The following is a 12,312-nucleotide window of genomic DNA, read 5'->3' on the forward strand; positions in this document are numbered from 1 at the left end:
CCTGGGGTCAGTTCTGTGACACCCTGAGGTCGGTTCTGTGACACCCAGGGGTCAGTGCTGTGACACCCAGGGGTCAGTGCTGTGACACCCTGGGGTCAGTGCTGTGACACCCAGGGGTCAGTTCTGTGACACCCTGGGGTCAGTGCTGTGACACCCAGGGGTCAGTTCTGTGACACCCTGGGGTCAGTTCTGTGACACCTTGGGGTCAGTTCTGTGACACCCTGGGGTCAGTGCTGTGACACCCTGGGGTCAGTGCTGTGACACCCTGGGGTCAGTTCTGTGACACCCAGGGGTCAGTTCTGTGACACCCTGGGGTCAGTGCTGTGACACCCTGGGGTCAGTGCTGTGACACCCTGAGGTCAGTTCTGTGACACCCTGGGGTCAGTGCTGTGACACCCAGGGGTCAGTGCTGTGACACCCAGGGGTCAGTGCTGTGACACCCTGGGGTCAGTTCTGTGACACCCAGGGGTCAGTTCTGTGACACCCAGGGGTCAGTGCTGTGACACCCTGGGGTCACAGGCTGCCACCCTGGCTTTCCCAGCAGGGCCTAGGAGAGCCCAGCTTAGCAGAACTGGGAATTTTTCCGTCCGGGACTTGCTGAGGTGGAGCCCAGCGCAGGGGGAGTTTGTGTGGAATTGTGGGATCCTGGGATGTGCTGGGCTGGGGGGAGCCGTGGAGTGCAACTCGTGGCCCTGCACAGAGCCCACAGCCCACCCTGGAGCATTGTCCACACGCCCTGGGGCTGTGCCCCATCCCTGGGGAGCTGTTCCAGTGCCCAGACTCCCTCTGGATCAAAAACCCTTCCTGAAACCCATCCTAACCCTCCCTGACCCAGCTCCTGAACCTGTGACCCACTGGGGACAACCCCAGTGCCCTGACCCTGACCCTGCAGATAAAATCCTTTTCCTTGGGGGTCTCTCCAGAGCTGCTGGGTTTTTCCTTCGCCACGGATCCTCCTCAGCAGAGGGGCTGTGCCCCGGACCCTCCTTGCCCACCCTGAGCCCTCCCTGCCGATGCTGAGCCCTCCGTGACCACCCTGACCTCTCCCTGACCACCCTGACCTCTCCCTGACCACCCTGACCTCATCCTGACCACCCTGACCTCATCCTGACCTCTCCCTGACCACCCTGACCTCACCCTGAGCCCTCACTGACCACACTGACACCACCCTGACCCCTCCCTGCCCTTCTTTTGACCCCTCTCTGGTCACCCTGACCCTTCCCTGCCCATCCTCAGCCCTCCTTGCCCGCCCTGCCCCTTCCCTGCCCACCTTGACCCTTCCCTGACACCTCCTTGCCTGCCCTGACCTCCCTGAGCCCACCCTGACCCTTCCCTGTCCCTGCTGTCCCCTTCCTGCACCTCCCTGTCCCTGCTGATCCCTACCTGTCCCTCCTGTCCCCTCCCTGACCCTTCCTTGTCCTCCCTGTGCCCTCCATCCTCTCCCTGTCCCCGTCCTGTCCCCTCTGACCCCTCCTGTCCCCTACCTGTTCCCTCTGACCCCTACCTGTCCTCTCCTTGTCCCCTCCGGGTGCCCCTCTCCCTTCCCTGTCCCCTCATTGTCTCTCTGTCCCCCTGTCCCCTCCCTGTCCCCTCTGTCCCCTCCTGTCCCCTCCCTGTCCCCTCTGTCCCCTCTGTCCCCTCCCTGTCCCCTCTGTCCCCTCCTGTCCCCCCTGTCCCCTCTGACCCCTCCTGTCCCCTCCCTGTCCCCTCCCTGTCCCCTCCTGTCCCCTCCCTGTCCCCTCCCTGTCCCCTCCCTGTCCCCTCCCTGTCCCCCCCTGTCCCCCCTGTCCCCGCTGACCCCTCGTCTCTCCGCAGGCCGGGGCCGAGATCTCCACGGTGAACCCCGAGCAGTACTCGAAGCGCTTCAACGAGTTCATCTCCAACATCCTGACGTAGTGGCGCCGGGCCCGCAGCCGGCACCCAGGGGTGCTGCAGCCCGGCAGAGCTCATCCTCGTCCTCATCCTCATCCTCGTCCTTGTCCTTCCGGGAGCAGATCTCCAGAGCTGCTCGTTGGATTCCTTCCCTCCAGTGGAGCCAAGTGCTTTGTTCCAGCGCTGCTCTTCCCAGAGCGAGCTCTCTGCTCTCAGCTCTCTGCTCTCAGCTCGGGGCCCGTGACGCCGTGGCACTGTCCCCAAAAAGGGTCACGGTCCGTGCCTGAGTCACAAACCACTCCTCCATTTTTTTGGGGTTTTGTTTTTTTTTTTTTCTTTGTGTTGTTGTTGTTGTTGTTTTATTTGGACTGGCTTGGCCAGAAAAGACGAACGAAGCCCCTTTTTATTTCCCCTCTCGGTAGGAATTGGAAGGAAAATAGCTCGCCGTTTCAAGGATGGAAAAATAGAACTCTGCTAAAAAGGAGGAGTCGCTGAACTTTAGGTAAATTCCGACTGGGACACTTTATTCTCTTTTTTTTTTTTTTTTTGGTTAATTTAAGCAACGAAAAGAAAAGAAGAAGAAAAGAAAAAAAAAAAACCAACAAACTTTTTTTCTAACTGCACTTGATTTACGAGAAGGATGAGGGAAATGAACATCTACCAAAGATGATCTCTGAAACAAAACGAAAACAAAAGGAGTAACTCCTAAAAAACAACCAGTGTGCGAAGTGAGAGAGGCATTGACCAACCTCAGCTGGCCCTGTGCTGGGACCTGGGGTGATTTCAATCGCCCAGCTCTGAAGATTTCCTCAAAGGAAAAGAAACATTTAAAACAAAAAAAAAAAAAAAAAAAAAAAGGCATTTTTGTAGATTTTGAGCCTCGTTTCCTCGGTCAGGAACGGCTCCGGGGTCACCATCACAATCCTGCCGGTGTTGATGAGCTAATTAATTGTGCTGTCTTCCTTCCCCGCCCCGCCTGCCGCAGGTACTTGAGTGCAGAGGTTCCCGGGTTGGGGGTTTTTTTTGGCGACGTTTTCGTTCCAAACCTGAACTCGCGCGGCAGGAATCGGCCCGGCTGCTCCAAACCCTCCTCGGGTGCTCGGGGCTCCTTTCCCAGCCCCTTCCCCGCAGGATTTGGGGTGTCTGGAATCTCCAGGACGCTTTGGGACCCTTCCCCAGGGGAGCCCCCGTGAGCTCTGCTGCGCGAGTTGCGGAACTCGCGGGAATCTTTGTTTCGCGATTCGTTCGTTTCGTTGCCGTGGTTTTCCTTGGTTGGTTTTTAATTCCCTTTCGAAGCAGGATTTAGAGTTTCGAACAAACCTCTTTGCAGTTGGAAAACCGTGTTGCTTAATCTGCCTTGGAACTGTTTTTCACACATGCCTTTGTTTTTTGGGGAATAAGCTCTCGGGAATGTCTGTCCTGTGCTGTTGCCGGTTTTTTTTTTTCGGGGTTTTTCTTTTTTTTTGCCGTGCGGAATTTTTTTGGTCCTTTTTGAGAGGTCACTGGTGCTCATCACCTCCTGGTAATTCCCTTCAATTAACCCTGCCTCTGGGCTGGATTCCGAATGTGGGTTTGGGGTTGTTTCTTGGGGTTGTTTTTTTTGTTGTTGTTGCAGTTTTTATTTCCCCTTCGCCCCCTCCCCGTTTCCCGTTCCTGACGTGAATCCTCGCACAGCTCTCAGCTCGGAGCCCCCGAGGGTGCACTGTAAATAGACTTTTGGAGAAATGAGAAATTCGGAGTCCTGATGGCGTTTGAGGGTTTTTGGTCGTGGGACAAATTTCTGCTGCCCCTGTGGCGTGAGAGGCTGGAGGTGTCCTTAAAGGCGTGGAGCCGGAAAAGCCACGACCCAAACACAGCTAAAAAACTACTTTAAAATTATTTTTAAAGGGCATCATCAGCTTTGTTTTGTGGGCATTATATTGGTTGCTTCTCTCTTAATGAGCACTTAAGTTTACTGCTAATTAGGGATTAAACACCAATCGCTTTTTATTCCTGACAGTTTAAAACAAACAAAACAAAACAAAATCTGCATTGAATCCTCAACTTTGGCCTGGTAAGTTTGCCCTTCTCCTTTCGGGGAAAGTAGCTCGGAGGTTGTTTTAGCTAGAAATCATCTATTTAAAAAAAAAAAATGAAGTGGAGAAAAAAACATGAATGAATGAAGAGGAGAAGAAGGGAAGGAGCAGGGAGCAGGAGCGGGGTGAACACCACAGAGCAAACCCAGGGCGAGTGAAAATGGCACAAATTCTCCTCCAGGGAACCCCAGAACAACAAAAAAGGAACCAAACCCCCCAAAACTCTGGGAATTCCTGCAGAAATCCCCCCAGGGCTGTGAGAGCAGGGAATATTTCCTTATTCCAGGCTCCTGCTGGGATTAAATCCGGCCGTGATCACACGAAGATTCTTCCTCCCTCTGTCGCCGTCCCTTGTGCTGCCATAACGTAGAAAGTGATGAAATGCAATTTTCTCACCCAGTGATGTGTTACCCACCTTTGTAACTTGGTTACAAAACTTTTTTTTGGTTTTTTTTTTTCCTGTACATTGTTTACATTTGGAGAAGTAGCGTTAACCTTCAAAAATCGCTAATTGTTTTTGTTTCTAGACAGTATTTTTTATTACCAGGACGAAGAAGTGAAGCTGCAAATATTTGCTTTGGTTTTTATTTTAAAAAAAAAAGGGATTTTTTTTTCCCCCCCTTTCAGCTTGTTTTCTTTTTGTTCCATTGGTTTTTGGTTTTGCTTTTTTTTTTTTTTTTTTGTCTTTTTTCCTTTTAAATCTTGTTTTAGGTCACTTTTTTTAACTCGAGTATTTAAAAAAAAAAAAAAGGAAAAAAAAAAAAAAGGAGAACCACCCAACCTTTCCAATTCTGGTTTTACACCTGCTTGCGCTGGTTTGTTGTCTGTTTCTGGCGTGGATTTAGTTCTAGTTTTGCTGACTGTAGATATTCCTGTCCTTAGCATGAACCCTGCAGAACACATTTCACTGACCCCCCCCCCCCCCCCGAAGCTGACAGGATTTGCAGAATTCAGGAAAATTTTTTTTGGCCAAAAAGAGCCAAATTTGGTCCAGTGGAGTTCCAAATAATCGGCGAGCTGACAGGATTTGCAGAATTCGGGAATTTTTTTTTTTTGGCCAAAAAAGGCCAAATTTGGTCCAGTGGAGTTCCAAATAATCGGCGAGCTGACAGGATTTGCAGAATTCGGGAATTTTTTTTTTGGCCAAAAAAAGCCAAATTTGGTCTGGTGGAGTTCCAAATAATCAGCGAGCAAATAATCCCCCGAGGGAGCTGCGGGATCTAAAAACCCCAGATCTGCTCTGGAGCGGGAATTTCCCTTTTCCCTGTGGAGAAATCAGGGTGGGGCAGCGGAGGCAGAGCCGGCTGCGCTCCCAAAGCGCAATAAATCCACAGCCCTGCCTGGCCTTCGTCCTGGGAGTCGTGGAATTCTGCTGGGATTCACCCCTGGGGATGGGATTCATTCCCTGGGGATGGGATTCGTCCTGTGGAATTCCTTCTGTGGGGATGGAATTCATTCTGAGCGGAAGAAATTCCTTCCTTGGGGATGGGATTCACCCTGTGGAATTCCTTCTGTGGGGATGGAATTGATTCCTTGGGAATGGAATTTATCCTATGGAATTCCTTCCTTGGGGATGGGATTCATTCCTTGGAAATGGAATTCATCCTGTGGAATTCCTCCTGTGGGGATGGAATTCCTTCCTTGGGAATGGAATTCACCCTGTGGAATTCATTCCTTGGGAATGGAATTCATCCTGTGGAATTCCTCCTGTGGGGATGGGATTCACCCAGTTGGGACAGAATTCATCACTTAGGGATGGAATTCATCACTTGGGGATGGAATTCATTCCCTTGGGATGGGATTCATTCCCTGGGAATGGAATTTAGCCTATGGAATTCCTTCCTTGGGGATGGGATTCACCACGTTGGGACAGAATTCATCCTGTGGGGATGGAATTCATCACTTGGGGATGGAATTCATTCCCTTGGGATGGGATTCACCCTGTGGAATTCCTTCTGTGGGGATGGAATTCATTCCCTTGGGACAGAATTATTCCTTGGGAGTGGAATTCACCCCCTGGGGCAGCAGGGGTCCCACATTCCCACACTCCCCCCTTGGAATCTGGATCAGCACAATCAGCAAGGAAACCTGAACCACTTCCAGTCTTATTTCCTTTTTTTTTTTTTCCTTTTTTTTCCCCCTCTTTTATTCTCTTTTTTTCCGGGAGGAAATTCCCGCTTTCCCTCCCGCGGGGCCGTGGGAGGATTCCAGGGTCGGCTGAGGGCGGGGAGGAGCTGGTGGTGGTGGTGGAAATTCCCAATCCATGGCCACTGTGCCGTCCTGTTCCAGGCTCCCTCCCTGGAATTTCACCCCCAGTTGAAGGATCTTCCCCCCAAAATCAGGGCGGGTGTCCCCAGCCCCAAATTCCCAAATCTCCCCTTCCTGCAGAGCCGCTCCCGGTGTCCCCCTCAGCCCCTGGTTCTTTGGGATGGATCCCACGGATAACCGGGATGGATCCCGTGGATAACCGGGATGGATCCCGTGGATAACCGGGATGGATCCATTGGATAACTGGGATGGATCCCGCGGATAACCGGGATGGATCCCACAGATAACCGGGATGGATCCCGTGGATAACCGGGATGGATCCCGTGGATAACTGGGATGGATCCCGTGGATAACCGGGATGGATCCCGTGGATAACCGGGATGGATCCATTGGATAACCGGGATGGATCCTGGATAACCGGGATGGATCCTGGATAACCGGGATGATCCCGTGGATAACCGGGATGGATCCCACGGATAACCGGGGTGGATCCCGTGGATAACCGGGATGGATCCCGTGGATAACCGGGGTGGATCCAGTGGATAACCGGGATGGATCCATTGGATAACCGGGATGGATCCCACGGATAACTGGGATGGATCCCGTGGATAACCGGGATGGATCCCGTGGATAACCGGGATGGATCCCGTGGATAACCGGGATGGATCCCGTGGATAACCGGGATGGATCCCGTGGATAACTGGGATGGATCCCACGGATAACCGGGGTGGATCCCGTGGATAACCGGGGTGGATCCCACGGATAACCGGGATGGATCCCGTGGATAACCGGGATGGATCCCCTGGAAAATTGGGATGGATCCCACGGATAACCGGGATGGATCCCACGGATAACCGGGATGGATCCCGTGGATAACCAGGATGATCCTATGGATAACCGGGATGGATCCCACGGATAACCGGGATGATCCCGTGGATAACCCGGATTGATCCATCGGATAACCGGGATGGATCCCGTGGATAACCGGGATGGATCCCGCGGATAACCGGGATGGATCCCATGGATAACCAGGGTGGATCCCACGGATAACCGGGATGGATCCATGGGATAACCGGGATGGATCCCACGGATAACCGGGATGGATCCCACGGATAACCGGGGTGGATCCCGTGGATAACCGGGATGGATCCCATGGAAAATTGGGATGGCAGAGCTCCGGATTTTGAGTGGAAACCGAGGGGAGCGGAGCGAGCGGATCCCACACCAGGGCACGAGGGTGGGCAGGGCTGATCAGTGCAACTGAGTTTAAAAAATGTGAATAAATTAAGTTTAATCTAAAAACTAAAATTAAAAAAAAAAAAAAACTAAAAAAGAATTTAAAAAAAAAAACCACAAAAAGAAAAAAGAACATTCTAGGTTTTTTTCACTGCTGTTTTTTAAATAGGAATTTGAAGTCCTCTGTGCTTGTCTGTTTGCTAGGAGCAGTTTGAGACACTGTTACTGTTTTGAAATGCATGCATGTTACGAGATGAGTCTCCAACCAGAGAAAAAAACAAAAAAACCAACAAAATAAAATTCAAACTTTGTGTACACCTGGGCCCTCCCCTGCTGTGCTCTTTGAGGGGTCACCCTCAGCTGCTCCAGCACGGGGAGTCCTGGAGGGGCCAGGACGGGGGAAAACCGGGAAAAGGGCAGGGTAGGATGGGGATTTGGGAAGGAATTCCCAGAGGAGGGAACGTCCCAGAAGTGTCCCTGTCCCTGGTGGCACTGGAGGGGCTCTGAGGTCCCTTCCCACCCAAACCACTCCATGATTCCACCACCCACGGCCGCAGAAGCCTCTTCAAACGTGTTTTTACCGATTTTACCCAGTCCTGGCTGTCCGAAGAACTCGGATCCGGCAGGAAAAATTTAAAAAAACCCATGAACCCTGTGCAGCAGCTCAGCCCCTCCCATCCATCCCCTCCAGGGAACTGCTGCGGGAGGCTCTGCTCCCAGTTCCTGGTCATTTGGAATTCATCTCATCCGTTCTGGGGACGGGAACTCGGGTCCTCGTGCTCAGAGCCAGCAAAGACCGAGGTTCAGGGCAGAGTTTTATTGTAAAAAGTCCCCAGGGCCCCGAGCAGCTGTGCTGGGTTAATCCATGCGAGCCTTCAGGGTCCTCGTGGTGATCTTGTCTTTTTCTCTGCAGGGGAAAAGAGAGGAGAGAATTCTGGATAAAGCCGGGCTTAAACCCGGGCTTAAACCCTTCCTGCAGCTCTGGATGTCCCAGGGGTGCAGGCAGGGTCACCCTGGGCTCCGGGGTTGTGACAGTGACAAAACAAATCCTTCTGGGAGCTCCCAGGCTTGGGATGGGCGGGAAACAATGGGAATTCTCAAAGCCGGCCTGGGGACAGAGCTGGGAGATAATGCTGGATCCAGTGGGGCAGAGCATCCCCATTCCAGTGGGAATGATTGGAGTTAATGCTGGATCCAGTGGGGCAGAGCATCCCCATTCCAGTGGGAATGATTGGAGTTAATGTTGGATCCAGTGGGGCAGAGCATCCCCATTCCAATGGGAACGATTGGAGTTAATGCTGGATCCAGTGGGGCAGAGCATCCCCATTCCAGTGGGAATGACTGGAGTTAATGCTGGATCCAGTGGGGCAGAGCATCCCCATTCCAATGGGAGTGATTGGAGTTAATGCTGGATCCAGTGGGGCAGAGCATCCCCATTCCAGTGGGAATGACTGGAGTTAATGCTGGATCCAGTGGGGCAGAGCATCCCCATTCCAATGGGAATGACTGGAGTTAATGCTGGATCCAGTGGGGCAGAGCATCCCCATTCCAGTGGGAATGCAGCCAGGGAATCCCTGTCAAACCCTGGGAAGGGACAGGATTTGGAGAAGAAAGGAAGGGGAAGGGAAAAGGGGAAAAGGGGAAAGGAAGGAGCAGCACTCACATGACGTGCACCACCACGCCCATGCCGGAAATGGCGTCCCTGTCCACGGCATTGAGCATGGCCTGCGAGATGGTCTCAAAGAGGTGCTCGGGCTCCTGGGGCACAGAGGGAACAGAGGGATACAGATCCCTGCAGCTTGTCCAAACCCCCCCCAAAAATCCTGCAAGGATTTCCCCTCTCAGGCTGCTGAAGCCACTGCTGCTCCAGGAACGAAGCCTTCTGTCACACCAGCTGGGACAGAGCTCCCCATCCCTTCCAGGACCCATCCCTCACAGCTCTGGGGTTTATCTCCTGTTAAACCAGGTGTGTTACTGCTCTTTATCCCTTCCAGGACCCATCCCTCATAACTCTGGGGTTTATCTCCTGTCACACCAGCTGGATCACTTTTCTTCATCCCTTCCAGGACCCCTCCTCCCTGCAGGGATCTCTGCTGCTCCTGGCCCATCCAGGCTCAGGGCAGGGCTGAGACAATTCCATCATCCCTTGGGAGTTGCTCCGCCCAGGGGAGGAGCCCGGCATTCCCAGCTGGATAAAAGCTGGCACTGGGAGCAGCAGCACAGGCTGTGTGCACGGGATTGCCACAGGGACACCGGGGCCACCTTCCACAGGATCATCTCTGCTCCCACAGAGCCACAGCCGGCGCTGCAGGAGGATTCATCTGCGCTGCTCCCCACACCCTCAACACGCTCTCAGGTCGTGCTCTGACTCCGGCAGCGTTTCTAGGATTTTTCTCTTGTTTGTTTGTTGGGGGTTTTTTGTACTACTGCATTTCTATTTTTAACATTCCTAGCAAAGACCCGTTATCCCTATTCCCACACCTCTGCCTGACAGCCCCTTAATTTCAAACCCATCACAATTCGGGGGTTCACATTCTCCATGCCAAGGGCAGCTCTGGATTTCCCTTCAAACACCTGTCTTTACAAATTGAGCCCTCAAGTGCTCCCAGTTGTCCCCAGGTGCATCTTAGGTGTCCCCAGGTGCTGCCAGCCCCACTCACCATGTCGGGCTCCCACAGGGACTCGCACATTCCGTACATCTGCTCGGAGCAGGTGCCGCTGACCACGAAATCCTCGGTGACCATGGGGCAGCCGATGAGGTCCAGCGAGCAGATGAAGGGCTCGTGGCTCAGCGGGTCCAGCCCCGCGATCACCGGCTCCGTGTAGTAGGGACCAAACCTGGGGACGCAGCCGCGCTCAGGGACGGCCCCGGGGACACCACGGGCATCGTCCCGGCACGGGGCAATCCCGAAAATCCCCGCCTGCGCCTGCAGCTCTGGGGTTGTGACCATTCCCAGGGCTCAGCCACCCTCTCCTGAATTTCCAGCCCCAGACACAGCTCCGGCCATTCCCTGGCTGCTGCCCCTGGCCCCACATCCCACAGAAACGTTTTCCAGGCAAGGAAAACGTCCCACAGCTCCTCTCAGGGAGCTCCCTGCAGTGGCTGTGGCACAGCAGACCACCCTGAAGCAGCGGGAGTTTGCTCTGGTTTGACAACTGACTCGTCTGGAGACGATCTGAGGAGGAAATTCAAACTGTTGTCACCCCAAGACAGCAATAATCGGTTCAGGGACGGTGCTGGCGACACCACGGAAGGATCCAGGCTCCTTTGGCCACACCAGGAGCAGCTTTGACAGAAAAATCCCCTCAGCTCCTCTCGAGCTGGCAGCCCCCTGGCAGGAAGGGCTCTGCAGCTTTACCTCCTCTCGTAGAGCAGGTTGGACACCATGCTCATGAAGGTCTGGGGCTTGATCTGCCTCCCTTCCTTCAGCTCGTACAGATTCAGCCGGAACTTCAGCCGCTGGGCCCTGCGAGGGAGCGGAGCCGGGCTCAGAGCGCGTTCCCCCTGCCCTGCCCTGCCCTCCACCGGGACCGCTGCGGAGCTCCCGGGGCAGGGAGGGCGAGCAGGCACGGCTCCTGCTGGAGTCCGGGTCAAACGGCAGGAGTTAAAGAGGAGTTTCAGCGGCGAAAGGGGAATGTTAGCGGCGAAAGTGGAATTTTCACAGTGAAAGCTCGGTGTTAGCAGTGAAAGTGGAATTTCAACAGTGGAAGTGGAATTTCAGCAGTGGAAGTGGAATTTTAGCAGTGGAAGTTGAATGTTAGCAGTGGAAGTGGAATTTTAGCAGTGGAAGTGGAACGTTAGCAGTGGAAGTGGAATTTCAGCAGTGGAAGTGGAATTTCAGCAGTGGAAGTGGAATTTTAGCAGTGGAAGTGGAATTTTAGCAGTGGAAGTTGAACGTTAGCAGTGGAAGTGGAATTTCAGCAGTGGAAATGGAATTCTAGCACTGAAATTTCATCCCAGCAGCGACGCGATCTCAAACCACCGGTTGGTTTATCTCAAAAGCTCTCCCACAAAGGGAACCAAGAGCAGCACCGCCGGCACCGCTCAGCTCCGTATTAATTACAAATATTCTCCCCTCCCCACGGATAAACCGAGACATCCGCTCAGCCCCCTCGGTATTTATCCCAAACACACCTCCCCGGGCCTCACTTACACGGTCTGCACGTCCGTGGCCAGCCCGGCCAGGCCGATGTAGAGCCTCTGGCCCATGGGGAAAATCTTCTGGAAGTCCGTGGTCACGGTCTGCGCCTGGATGCCGAAGCGGCGGTCGGCGGCGATGGCCACGCAGCCCTTTCCCCTCATGGCCATGACGGCCCCGCCGTTGTAGGACATGATAGACTGCAGGGGAGCGGCGGCTCAGGGCCCGGCACGGCCGGGGCAGCGAGCCGGGGCCGGTTTTCATTTTCCCCGCTGCTCCGGCCGCTCCTTCCCCCGGCCCCACGGGACGTTCCCCTCACGGAGCGGCCTCCCCGCCGCGCCTCCCCCGCGCTGGGCCGGGCCCCGAGGCTGCCCGGGAGCCGTCCCGGGTCTCACCATGGTTGCGGTTGTTCGGTCCCCGCTGTGTTCCCGCTGTGTCACCGCTCTGTCCCCACACGAACCCCGCTCCGCCCCCGCTCGCTCCCGGCCCGGTCTCTGCCCAAGCCCCGCTCCGGCTCCGCCGCGCCGCCGCTGATCCCGCCCCCAAACGCTTCCCATTGGCTGTCGCCCCCGCTGGTCCCACCTCTGCCGCTTCCCATTGGTTATTATCACTGCCGCTCTCCTATCGGCGCTTCCCATTGGTCGCTGCCGCCGCCGGGAGCCCGAGCGCTGCTGGTGATTCGCGGGGGCCGCCGGGGCGCGCGCGGGTGATTGGCTGAGGCA

General features: G+C 54.5%; 2 protein-coding genes across 2 annotated transcripts in view; one reads left to right on the plus strand and one right to left on the minus strand.

The window, feature by feature from the left end:
• The window catches only part of PIP4K2B (phosphatidylinositol-5-phosphate 4-kinase type 2 beta), a 33,718-nt gene extending 25,952 nt beyond the window's left edge, over positions 1-7,766 (plus strand). The window contains exon 10 of the mRNA XM_040087454.2: positions 1,816-7,766. Coding sequence (XP_039943388.1) covers positions 1,816-1,896 — 81 coding nt within the window. The 3' untranslated portion in view covers positions 1,897-7,766. The remainder of the gene's footprint in view (positions 1-1,815) is intronic.
• Positions 7,767-8,253: 487 nt separating this feature from the next.
• Positions 8,254-12,108, minus strand: PSMB3 (proteasome 20S subunit beta 3). Its single transcript, XM_040087439.1, has 6 exons — positions 11,986-12,108; positions 11,606-11,790; positions 10,811-10,918; positions 10,112-10,289; positions 9,115-9,209; positions 8,254-8,358 (listed from the first exon to the last, which is right to left on the minus strand). Exons 1-6 carry the CDS (start codon positions 11,986-11,988, stop codon positions 8,310-8,312), a joined length of 618 nt encoding a protein of 205 aa, XP_039943373.1. The 5' UTR covers positions 11,989-12,108; the 3' UTR covers positions 8,254-8,309.
• Positions 12,109-12,312: the final 204 nt, after the last annotated feature.

The sequence above is a fragment of the Hirundo rustica genome, chromosome 27 (genome assembly GCF_015227805.2).
Source record: "Hirundo rustica isolate bHirRus1 chromosome 27, bHirRus1.pri.v3, whole genome shotgun sequence".
Classification (NCBI taxonomy): domain Eukaryota; kingdom Metazoa; phylum Chordata; class Aves; order Passeriformes; family Hirundinidae; genus Hirundo; species Hirundo rustica.